General features: G+C 44.8%; 1 protein-coding gene across 13 annotated transcripts in view; it reads left to right on the top strand.

The window, feature by feature from the left end:
• Window positions 1-13,479, top strand: part of SOX6 (SRY-box transcription factor 6) — a 448,338-nt gene that overhangs the window by 345,533 nt on the left and 89,326 nt on the right. For all 13 annotated transcript variants that reach the window (XM_088450327.1, XM_088450324.1, XM_088450321.1 and 10 more), the window contains one exon: window positions 5,706-5,823. In XM_088450327.1, coding sequence (XP_088306453.1) covers window positions 5,706-5,823 — 118 coding nt within the window. The remainder of the gene's footprint in view (window positions 1-5,705; window positions 5,824-13,479) is intronic.

Genomic DNA, 13,479 nt, shown 5'->3' with positions numbered 1-13,479 from the left:
CCTGGCCACTCGCCAAGCTGGGGGTGACCACCCACAGCTTTTGCAAGCGGCCAGGTGATGGTCGCGATGACCATCGCAACCATCGGACTTGCGGCGAGACCCTTGTGGTAGGGTCTCGTCCATCACAAGCCCCAGTGAGCTTCCGCCTCTAATAGAGCCGGAAGCTCACTACTGAGGTCGCCCCCAAACGGCAGGCGTTCCTTCGGGAGCGCCTCCATTTGGCCAGCCACCCCCACCCCCTGCCCGCCTTTAAAACGGGGCGAGCTGTCAATCGCAATCGACAGCCGCCCAGTTTTGGTGCGAGATCCGTAGCGACGGAGCGCCCGTCGCTGGCCGGGTCTCGCGCATGCGCTCGCTGGAGCCAGCATGCGCAGTGGTGGACCATCAACCCGCTTGCGAGTGCTGTGCGCTCGCGAGCGGGTCTGAATCAGGCCCACTGTTCTAAATGGCATTATCCTTTGTTTATTAACAGTTACTTATAGCACCAGCGTTTTCCATTGCACTTTACAATTGGGAACAAACAGTAATAGAAGAAAACTGGGATTAGAGCTATGGGGTTAGAACAGGGGTCTTCAAACTTGGCCATCCAGATGCTGTGGAACTACACATCCCAGCATGCACTGCACATAGTTTTAGCATGCTGTTATATCAAAAAGGTGGCGGTGCATGCTGGGATGTGTAGTTGCACAGCAGCTGGAGGGCCAAGTATGAAGACCCCTGGGTTAGAACATGGCTTTCTGTATTAGAAGTTGCCAACTACAGATAAATGTTGCACACAACCCTCTGTGTCTCCATTCAGCTGTCTGACTTCACTCCAACTGACTGCTAGGGACAATGGGAAGACGGGGGCCCTCGCTGATATTCAGTCCCTACTTTCCAGTTTTATTGTTCATCCTTTTCGTCCCATCATTTCGGCTCTCCCTCTATTATACTATATTATCTCCATATCTCCAGGACGCAGAATCTTTGTCATCCTCCTAAGAGAGAGGTGTTTTTATTTCGAGCTGTTCATCAGCTAATTCCTTCAGCTCTCATCCTATCGGCGCCTGAGCAGACAGGCAAACAGCGTCTCTCGTCTTCATTACGTTTACAGGCCATAATAAAATGGCTGCCAGCTCTGACAGCCGCTGTTTGTCTCCTTTTTTGCTTTTATTCTTCTTGAAGTATTGGTATTCTTGACGTACACAGTTCAGTCATTTCTAGCGAATATTGTAGCGCATCAAGTCATAAAGTGTCGGCGAGAGGCAGGAGCCGCTAATGGAGGAAGGAATTAGTTTTATTTCAGGCAATGTCGTCGCTGTTTTTACTGTAAATCTTGCGGCGTCCGAGTTATCACAGAGCGTTTAATATTCTGGGTTGATGCTTTGGAATGTAAAATGTTTTGTAAAATGCGCCGGTTGGAAAATTGGTTATTATTATGTATAATAAACAAACAAAATAGGTAAAAAAAAATAAAATAATGTAAATATCTGACGGTGATGGGCCGGGGGGGTGAGTAATGCTGCAAATTGTGCTTGGAATGAGGAGATTATATAAAAACAACGGAGATGTATTTGATAAAGTAACATCAAGGAGAATATTCCTGTAAGTGAGGCTTATAATTATTACTTCACATAAGAAAATGTAAATTCAGGGTAGGCGCTTCTTCCCGCTCATTTGCATAGAAAGCCACTGGCAAAGTTCATCCTCCACTGTGACCTCACTTACAGGGTGCAGCTCCCCGGGTGCGTGAGGTGATTGTCCCATTTTGGGGTAACGATGGTTTCAGGTAAATGTTTGTCAGAGTACAATAGTATTGTGACGTCGCACTAGTGCCAGGGTCTCTGGACATCTCATCGCCCTCAGGCAGCGCAGGTGCTTGTAACCCACCCACCCATCAGCTATAACATTTCATTAGACTTGTTGAAACTGAAGCGAGCAAAGGAAATGTGTGATTACTGAGCTGTTTTTATCATGGTGCTGGATTGTGTGTTCCTTTCTGTGGGTCAGGTGTTCAATCACAAGCAGATCGTATAATAATAGCCTTTGCTGATGACTGTGATCCTTGTTTTATTTCAGCTCTGGGAGGGACTGTGATCAGTGAGAGATGTAATGTGGTCGTGAGAGTGCGAGGGCTCGGGAAGTGTGATCTGTGGGAAATAATGTGGACAGGAGGGTTGTGGGGGCTCGTGGAGTGTGGTCTGTGTGAGATGTAATGTGGACAGGATGGTCTGGGGGTCGGAGTGTGATCTGTGAGATATAATTGTAGACAGGATGGTTTGTGCGCTCAGGGACTATGATCTGTGAGATATAATTGTAGACAGGATGGTCTGGGGGTCGGAGTGTGATCTGTGAGATATAATTGTAGACAGGATGATCTGTGCTCTCAGGGAGTGTGATCTGTGAGATATAATTGTAGACATGATGGTCTGTGCGCTCAGGGAGTGTGATCTGTGAGATATAATTGTAGACAAAATGGGCTGTGCGCTCAGGGACTATCATCTGTTAGATATAATTGTAGACAGGATGATCTGTGCGCTCAGGGACTATGATCTGTGAGATATAATTGTAGACAGAATGGTCTGTGCGCTCAGGGAGTGTGATCTGTGAGATGAGAAACCGAAAGATTGCATAAGAAAAGAGGGTGTTTTAAACCTCTAGGATGGGGGCAGGCATGTATGCAAATTACTCGTGGGAGTTAGCCTATGGCAAGCAGGGGCGGGTTTGTAACAGGAACATTATATAGTGGGCTAAAAGTGTGGGCCAAAGCCTCTTTGTTCCAGATTCCCCACCCTCCCTCCCCTATAAATTTTGGTATGTTGTGGGTTTGGTTTTGGGTGGCGGGACAGAACGGCAGGTCGCCAGTCCGGGTGCAATTATGATTTAAGGGCGCTCCCTTCGTTGACTGGTAGTTGGCTGTACCAACCTAACGGGGGGCAGTATCACCACCTAAACGGGTGGGAAGTCAAGATGGGGGTGAGCGTTACCTTTTGTTGTTGACATGATTTACATGGTTATGTGTATGCACTCTGGGCGATCTACGCCTGCTATGCCTTTTGTTGTTTGTGTGTGGGCATAGCAGATTTGGCTGATTTCTGGCCGTCCTTTCTTTGCCACCATACATCCTTAAATAAATAAATAATAAATAAATAATAATTATTATTGCTCCAATAAATCGCCATCAAGTTATCTGCCAAATCCACGTCTCAGTGTCTTTATTTTATCTTAGTATGATAAGTGGTTTGCACACATGACAACACCTCATCCGATAGAAGGTTTAATAATTGTAGACAGGATGGTCTGTGCGCTCAGGGAGTGTGATCTGTGAGATATAATTGTAGACAGGATGGTCTGTGCGCTCAGGGACTATGATCTGTGAGATATAATTGTAGACAGGATGGTCTGTGCGCTCAGGGACTATGATCTGTGAGATATAATTGTAGACAGGATGGTCTGTGCACTCAGGGACTATGATCTGTGAGATATAATTGTAGACAGGATGGTCTGTGCACTCAGGGAGTGTGATCTGTGAGATATAATTGTAGACAGGATGGTCTGTGCACTCAGGGAGTGTGATCTGTGAGATATAATTGTAGATGGGATGGTCTGTGCGCTCAGGGACTATGATCTGTGAGATATAATTGTAGACAAGATGGTCTGTGCGCTCAGGGACTATGATCTGTGAGATATAATTGTAGATAGGATGGTCTGTGCTCTCAGGGAGTGTGACCTGTGAGATATAATTGTAGACAGAATGGTCTGTGCACTCAGGGACTATGATCTGTGAGATATAATTGTAGACAAGATGGTCTGTGCGCTCAGGGACTATGACCTGTGAGATATAATTGTAGACAGAATGGTCTGTGCGCTCAGGGAGTGTGATCTGTGAGATGAGAAACCGAAAGATTGCATAAGAAAAGAGGGTGTTTTAAACCTCTAGGATGGGGGCAGGCATGTATGCAAATTACTCGTGGGAGTTAGCCTATGGCAAGCAGGGGCGGGTTTGTAACAGGAACATTATATAGTGGGCTAAAAGTGTGGGCCAAAGCCTCTTTGTTCCAGATTCCCCACCCTCCCTCCCCTATAAATTTTGGTATGTTGTGGGTTTGGTTTTGGGTGGCGGGACAGAACGGCAGGTCGCCAGTCCGGGTGCAATTATGATTTAAGGGCGCTCCCTTCGTTGACTGGTAGTTGGCTGTACCAACCTAACGGGGGGCAGTATCACCACCTAAACGGGTGGGAAGTCAAGATGGGGGTGAGCGTTACCTTTTGTTGTTGACATGATTTACATGGTTATGTGTATGCACTCTGGGCGATCTACGCCTGCTATGCCTTTTGTTGTTTGTGTGTGGGCATAGCAGATTTGGCTGATTTCTGGCCGTCCTTTCTTTGCCACCATACATCCTTAAATAAATAAATAATAAATAAATAATAATTATTATTGCTCCAATAAATCGCCATCAAGTTATCTGCCAAATCCACGTCTCAGTGTCTTTATTTTATCTTAGTATGATAAGTGGTTTGCACACATGACAACACCTCATCCGATAGAAGGTTTAATAATTGTAGACAGGATGGTCTGTGCGCTCAGGGAGTGTGATCTGTGAGATATAATTGTAGACAGGATGGTCTGTGCGCTCAGGGACTATGATCTGTGAGATATAATTGTAGACAGGATGGTCTGTGCGCTCAGGGACTATGATCTGTGAGATATAATTGTAGACAGGATGGTCTGTGCACTCAGGGAGTGTGATCTGTGAGATATAATTGTAGACAGGATGGTCTGTGCGCTCAGGGACTATGATCTGTTAGATATAATTGTAGACAGGATGGTCTTTGCGTTCAGGGACTATGATCTGTGAGATATAATTGTAGACAGGATGGTCTGTGCACTCAGGGAGTGTGATCTGTGAGATATAATTGTAGACAGGATGGTCTGTGCGCTCAGGGACTATGATCTGTTAGATATAATTGTAGACAGGATGATCTGTGCGCTCAGGGACTATGATCTGTGAGATATAATTGTAGACAGGATGGTCTGTGCGCTCAGGGAGTGTGATCTGTGAGATATAATTGTAGACAGGATGATCTGTGCGCTCAGGGAGTGTGATCTGTGAGATATAATTGTAGACAGGATGATCTGTGCGCTCAGGGAGTGTGATCTGTGAGATATAATTGTAGACAGGATGGTCTGTGCGCTCAGGGACTATGATCTGTGAGATATAATTGTAGACAGGATGATCTGTGCGCTCAGGGACTATGATCTGTGAGATATAATTGTAGACCGGATGATCTGTGCGCTCAGGGACTATGATCTGTGAGATATAATTGTAGACAGGATGATCTGTGCGCTCAGGGACTATGATCTGTGAGATATAATTGTAGACAGGATGTTCTGTGCGCTCAGGGAGTGTGATCTGTGAGATATAATTGTAGACAGGATGGCCTGTGCGCTCAGGGACTGTAAGATGTATTAAGTGGAGGGTGGGTCTGGGCGGCACGAGGAGTGTGAATCTGTAAGATGTTATAAGTGGAGGGTGGGTCTGGGGGGCACGAGGAGTGTGATCTGTAAGATGTTATAAGTGGAGGGTGGGTCCTGGGGGGCACGAGGAGTGTGAATTTGTAAGATGTTTTTGGGGACTGGGCGGCCCAGTACTGTGATCTGTGTAGAAATATCTGCCAGGATAAATTTGTGCGTTGTCTGATCAGAGTCTTGTGTTCAGCAGGTCCAAGGTCACATGCCTCCTCTCATGATCCCAATCTTCCCACACGACCAGCGGGCGTTGGCAGCAGCTGCGGCCCAGCAGGGATTCCTCTTCCCCCCAGGACTAACCTATAAACCAGGTAAGTGATGATAAGTGCAGCTTGTTCTGTAATGTGGTTGTTTCTGTGCGATAACCGGCGGCCGGACTGATCTCCGCCCCAATCACTGCCGGAGTCCGAGCAGCCGCAGCAGAGACCTGGACAAATCCAAAACTGCTTTGTATATCGGTGATCTCTCATTTTACCTCAAATTCTTTTAACATTAAATAAATGATCACATCTTACATTTATTCGGTCATTTCTATTGGAGTTGACTTGGGCAGCTAATAAGAAGCACAGCACCTAGTTATACAGGTCCTTACTGTGCGGATCTCCAGCAAAGGTCCTATACCAGGTTACGTCTCATTATACCGTAGGTAAGGAACGCTGACCAACGGTCACCTCTGTTGCGGAACATAAAGTACATGGACTGTACTGATCCAGCTGATAGGACAATCGTCAGATGCTTGCAGCAATTTTGAAACCCAAAATGTGTCCGTCATAACATCGGTCAAATGTAAATGGTAGGGCGCCACCATCCTGGGGGGTGAGGGGTAAATCCAAAAACAAAAGTCCGATGCGGTCTGTGTAGTTGTAACACTCCGTATTATAAATTTCATGGCGGAAACATTTATTGATATCCCCGGCATAAGGAAAAACCCTGATATTCACGCTGTGGGCGAGGTGACCGCTCAATGGCGGCTTTATGAGCAGAAGATAGAACGTGGGGGTGTTACAGCATTCATGGCAAAGCGTGATCATTAAATGATTTGTCTGGATATTACTATTACTCTAGTTCATCTATAAAGCGAAAATCGGTAATCAGTGGCATCAGTCACTGTCCCATGGGAGTCTGCAGCCTAAATTCCCTGCCAGGCTCCTCTTACTGGTTGGGAGCTGTCATGATGAGCTCGATAACAGTGGGCGGGGTCTCTGTAACAGTGGGCGGGGTCTCTGTAACAGTGGGCGGGGCTCTGTAAGTGATGATTAGCCTCTGATCTGTCTAAGGGAAATAGAACATTTGATAGAATTCATCTATCTAATAATACATTCTAGCCAGCGGACAGAGGCTTATTAAACAAGGGGTTGTGGTTTAGCTTCCAGAGAAGGTCGGCAGCATTAACCGATTACTGTATTCTGTGTCTGTAGCACTGACACAAACTCCGCTCCACCAGTAGATCACATCATCGCTGTTTGCAGAGAGATGATCTATTTAGGAGCTTAGTGAAAACCAACCTTGTAATATGAACTGAATTGGTGGATAATTGATTATTAAGTGTCCTCTCGCTGCAGCTGCTTCAGACATTCTCAGCGACTCTTCATTTACATGCTGCGTCCCCACAGCTCTCCCTGTAACTCCCGAATCCTATTCTTCCAGCCTTTATACTGAGGAGATTCATTGTTCTGTGCAGAAATTCTCACCCTTCATGGGGAAATATGAAAATACAGAGAGACGTAATTACTGAATGAAGGACAGTAAAGTTGTTTCCGATGTGCGGTGTAACAACTTCCGGGGTCTCATCCTTTCCAGTTTGGGTTTCTAACAAGTTACCTGGAACGTGTATCTGTCGGCAACTCCATAGTCCACATTTCCATATGTCCTAGGCCCACATGTCGGCTGGGGGAGGCTCCGCGTCCTGGGCAGAGGTGCAATACGGGGTCATTCTTTCAGGAAATGGATACAGATATAATGTTGTATCATCAGGGACTCCTATAGGGAAGGACTAGATGGTAGTACGTACATTACATATACAGATATGGAGGACACACTGAACACAGGGACATTTTCCAGGACCAGGTCTATAAATGTCAGGACTGTCACGGTAAATTAGGGACTCTTCATGATGATGACTTGCTGATGAACATCTCACGCTCAGAAAGAGAACTAGGGCTTTTGTATATTTTTATTCTATATTAAGCCCTTTGGTACTACCTGGGCTGCTCTCTAAGGTACTTCTGAGAGTGCAGGCATTATACTCATATACTTACAGGAATACAACTGCTGCCTTTACCGCTTTCTTGCACTCACAAATCGGGAGGACAGACAGGATACGGATACACCATTCACCCGATTTGGATGTAATTACCCTCAAATTAAATCTGAAAGTCTGCAGTTAAAGCACATCTTGTTTGTTTCATTTCCAAACCATTGTGGTGGTGAATAGAGGCCAAAATATGAAAATTCTATCAATGTCCCAAAATTTATGGACCTGACTGTATGTATGTGTGTGTATATATATATATATATAAATATATATATAATACACACACACACACGTATTCAAGTGGAAGTATATATTTATATTTTACTTGCAATACAAGAGAAGAGTGATGATCTACCTCAATGAAAGTCCCCACTACATGTAAAAATGGAGTGAATGAGCGCCATTATAAATTACAACACGCCTGTCTTTACCGTGTGCCATGAGAACAGAGATAGGATGTGGGGATCATTCACATCACCTCACACCCCAGAGGCACAGGAAAACGTGCAATGTCAGCAATACCATTTATGTCTTATACGTGCGCAGTCGAGTGCGGCAGATCGCTTAGAAGCGAATCTCCCCCTTATAGACCCTTATGTGATAGCCTGCAAGTGGCAGGCACGGGCGCCATTACCACGAGTTAGCCCGTAGATTTAAAGGCAAAACCAGGTCGGTTGTCCTAAAATGATCAATGCTGTAAAAGGCGGAAATTATTGAGAATATCAGCACAAAAGAGTCTGTTTTATTCATGAGTAGGAATCCGGCATCTTCTAGAAATATGAAATTATGTTGTGCAAAATAATAAGAGAATCTGTTATATTGGCTACATGGTGTTACAGTGAGTTGCCGGAGCATTCTTCCAAATGATCATTTTATTCCTGGCAGACGGGATGAGACTCCCCGTTACCCTTCTAATTGGAGGATACAATCACCTGGATTAACACACAACTCGCGGGAAAGTCAAAGTTTAATTGGGATAAATGCAGAGTGCGAGAATAAACACACACTGCGGCCTCACGTAGGCAGATACATTATAAAACTGCAAATTGATAAATAAGTGAATATGTAAATTGCTGGGCTATTGCATCTGACATCGCAGCAGATGTTTCCTGCTAATGAATGCTGATATAACAATGACACCACCAGATATTGTCACTTTCTGGAGAAATGTGGAAATTGCCTAAACCCTCGACAATACACACTGTTATAAAAGTATTAATCTTTGCTACTGGCGGCGGCGAGATGCCCGTCCATATTACCGCAGATACAGGATAATTAAGCAGCCAGTGTGCCACTGACGTGTGTGGGCCGGAATGATGTCAGTAAAGGTGTAAAGAAAGCAAAGTGTTTCAGTGAATTTGCATTAAAATATGATTATTTATTATAGCTATCTATATTAGGTCTTGTTAATTCTTTAAGAGTTTTGTATTTGCAGCGTTTGTTATTTTTGCTCCATATCCTGTCTGCATTTACTAGTTCCATTCATTAACCTCCCTCAGCTGATAGATATCTATCTATCTCTATCTATCTATCTGTGTGTATAAATATATACACCCATCAGCCATAACACCTGCCCAATATTGAGTAGGTCCCCTTCGTGCCACCAAAGCAGCTCTGACCTGTCGAGGCATGGACTCCTGAGGACCTCTGAAGGTGTCCTGTGGCATCTGGCACCAAGACTTTAGTCAGCACCTGGAACTCTTTGTCACGTTCCTCAATCCATTCCTGAACTATGTTTGCAGTATGACAGGCTGCATTATCCTGCTGATAGAGGCCACTGCCATCAGGGAATACCATTGCTATGAATGGCTGTTCTTGGTCTGCAACAATGGTTAGGTAGGTGGTACATGTCACAGTAACATCCACATGAATGGCAGGACCCAAGGGTTCCCAGCAGAACGTAGGGCTGGTGCTGGCGTCCATGATGCACGCTATAGTGCGCTGATTTTGCAGTGTGTAGAACCACCGGCGCAGACTTGCACCATCCACGGTCGTTGAAAGTGGGCCTATCAGGGCCTGCACATTCCCGCGCTCGCTAGTACACAAGGAGAAGGCTGAGACTAGCATTTGGATATTACCACCACTGAGACTCCGTAATAGCGTGCTTCTCTGAATCAGACCCTGAATGTGTGTGTGTGTGTGACACCCCAGGTCAATCCATTTCCACGTAGTGTAGAATGGGTGACGCGTTCCTCCATTAGAACAATTCACGCTTATTTAAGCCAGAGTTTTGATTGCGGTATCTAAATCAATAAAATTCAAACTAATCCTGGTGTAAACTCTTTGCTCCTCTAAATTCTACTGTCTGACTAATCCGCATTTACAGTCATTCCCGGCTCAGGGTTCCCGGACGCTTCACATCTGCAAAACCTAAAAAAAACCTCCTAATATTATAATTTCTAAATTAAAGTCTTAAAAGTTCTTTAGAATGTGAAGTGTCCCCAGATTGACCTAATAACTATCACCCTAGCATCTGGTCCACTAAATAAATATTTATTCCCCCATTCCTTAAGCTTCTTGGGCCTGAAAATGTAGTGTGTACATTGTACCTGCCAACAGTCCTGCTTATCACTGGATAGTCCTGATTTTATGGATAGAATGCGAGTGGGCGGATAGAGGTTCGGGGGTGAGTTTTGTCCTGATTGCCCAGTGTGGAAGGTGGGTGCATGATGTACTGTAATATTTTCTGCACAGTGAACAGTACAACGCAGAATATTAGTGAGTGTTAATGTTATTGTGGAGATCGCACCCGGTGACCAGTCCTGGAGCCTCACACCTCGGTCACTTTACCTCCTCAGGTTGGTTATCAGAACTGACAGTAATTTGGGTGGGGAGGGTCTCGTCCTGACACGTGCTCGACTCTTGCAGAAATTAGAAGAATAACTCTCACATCAAAGCGTCTGAGATCCTGATAGAAATGGGAAGAAAAAAATGCTACAACTTGTCAGCTGATCTTGTGCCAAGTATTTAGAAGCTGTTCCCCGTGTAACCCTTCCACTCCCATAATCCCGCGTGGAAGAACATTGACCTATCGGAAACTGTCATTCACATGTCTCTCACGGTGATCTGCTACCCGAATTACTCCACGTTATATGATCCTTCATTATTACGCGCTATAACTTCATTTTGCTTTTAAAACTCTCCTTTCACGTCACAGCGGTGATTTAAGATTCAGTGCAGGAATATTATATTATGCCACTGTCCATGTTACAGACATGAACGCGTTATGATGTACATTTCTTTAGCCACATGGGAGTACCTCCGTTCCTTTGATACAATCCCCCCGTTGAGTGCAGAGGAACATATCATATAGGAGGGTTTGTCACAGAAGGCGACCTTTGAATGATGCAACAGTGGCACTGGAAATGTCAGTACTCCCAGGTTCTGGAATACATGGATAAAAAGAATGCTTTACCTTCAATCTGTCATGTCCCTGTAATTCCGCTACAGTAACAAAATCCATTTTTAAAGAGTCGCACGACTAATTGTTTTACAGTCCCGATCTATAGATATCAAACATAATGGGACCAACTCAACAAAGCACTGCATTAATAATTCATTTAATAATACATTAGCAGCACATTTAATTAATAATACATTTAAGCGCCGCTATTCTTTTCTACCTTCCATCATTGCAAAGTTTTACCACACTTGAATAAAACGTGTCGGCAATTTGCATCTTATCCTCGCCACTTTTTCTCCCCCCCCATCCAGCGTGTCACAATGAGCGATGTCTGTTTTACGCCTCCCCGCATATCACTTTGTACCGTTTGTTGTTGTGAAACAATGGTGACTGGAAATGGCTAAGTGTCTGTGCCGCTCTTCAGCTACGTGCAGGATAAAAGCGGTGACAATTTAGAGTCAGCCCTGGAGAATTAAATTAAAATCGCATATTTCTCTCTTTACGAGCGCATTAAACTCCTCCCGAGCAGACTTATCTCCGTAAAGATAATGACCTTGACGATTACTTGCCCAACACAAACCTTTGGCGTAATCATTCTGTGACCGGAACAGGCCTATTCTCTGCTCTTTAATTGCTTCGATGCTGGTATTAAATATATCCCTTTATACAATCAGACTAAAGAGATCAGGGCTTAATGAATGTGATTCTCTCTCCTCCACTCAGCAGAATACTCCCTGTATATAAATGTGCTTTGTCATTTTTTTTTTATTTTGCTAAAAATAGATGAGATAGAAATTAAGCAGAAATATATACAAGTGCGTTCATTCTGCACATGGGACCTATGTTTTCTGCATGTAGTTTAATAAATATACCCGGTTTAGCTGGAAGTATCACCCATTGGGCTGTTCAGTTCCCTGTTTTCTGTAAAAGGCTTCAGCAAAATGATTCAGGGTTTGTTTGATTCAAGATCGGATCAAGTGTACATGCAATCAATTGTATGTGAAATTGAATTATGACCTTTTTATTAATTACAAAGAAAAAGTCTATTTTCCCAATTCTGTCCAAAGCTTATTTGGATGGTATAAGAATGATCGTAATGAGTAAATAACTAAAACTTGGGAGAGTTGACCGCCCGAGATCCCATCTAACCCCAGATATATAGACTTGGGCCTAGCTCCCTGATTAACAGTGAACCCACAGACACTGGGAAGGAGACCCCCAGAGAATGCCAGTCCCCATGATGAACACGGGGTAGCCCCTCTGCCAGGGTAATAATAAGAGATCAGGGCCCCTCGATTGGCAAAAATGTCACCTCTGTGGTAAGTTAGGGTGAATGATATATACAGATATTCCTCACTTAATGGTTGATCCCCATTCCTACGACTCGGTCGTTAAGCGAGGATGTATAGTGGCCAGGCAGAGGGTGACACAGGCCTGTGAGTGCCCCACCACCTCCCCGAGCGCGCCGCAGGGTCTCCTGTGTGTCCCGCGCCGCAGCCACGCCCCACTCTCGCAGCAGGGTCCGTCTTTTTATGTCATTTGAATTCCGCAAGGTGCACGCCAAGCTAGTTTGCTGGTCGGAGCGCGGTTGTAAGGCCGACCAGTCGATAAACAGGTAGGTTGTTAAATGAGGAACATCTGTATTGTGTGACTTCAGTTGTTTGCTATTTAAGAAAGTTTTCAGGGTTAATAACATGTAAAAAAAAAAAAAACAAATACAAAATTGTTAACAGAAAACAACGATTACTATCACTCAGAAAAAAACATCGCCTCCAACTAGCAGAGCCAGATCCAGTTCTGGGTGTGGTGGCCGAGGCTATAAACGAAAAAAAGAAAGTAGAACATATTTCAAAGAATTGAAGTGCGGCAAATGTGTGGTGACGCACCACAGGGAAACGCCACCGCACGCTCTTTCACGATGATTCTGGCAAGGTGCGGAGAGTAACGCTTTGTGTCTCTGGCTGCTGCAGTGAGTATAGTAGCAGCGTAACATTAATTCGATGCTGAGGTTTCAGAGGCGCACTGACTATCTCTGCCTACACCGGGCCATGATCAGAGGCCTCAGCCGGCCTGACCAATGGAAATCTCTGGACCAGTTTCACCTAAAAAAATAAAGGGTTCAACCCAACTCTTTCACCTTTAAAGATGTGCATCCAGAACATTGGTTCCCGTGTGAATCTGGGGGCGGCGGCACCATCCATAGTAACAGGCAATGATACTGCTACAAAGTAGTGCAGCTGCATGGTGCCCCTGCCCTGGAGAGCTTGCAATCTCATGTAACTATCCTAACAAGCTGAGTAGCAACGCGTC

The sequence above is a fragment of the Taudactylus pleione genome, unplaced genomic scaffold (genome assembly GCF_031769625.1).
Source record: "Taudactylus pleione unplaced genomic scaffold, aTauple2 ptg000515l, whole genome shotgun sequence".
Taxonomy (NCBI): Eukaryota; Metazoa; Chordata; class Amphibia; order Anura; family Myobatrachidae; genus Taudactylus; species Taudactylus pleione.
The sequence above is the reverse complement of the archived record's forward strand: the minus strand, read 5'-3'. Positions and strand labels throughout refer to the sequence as shown.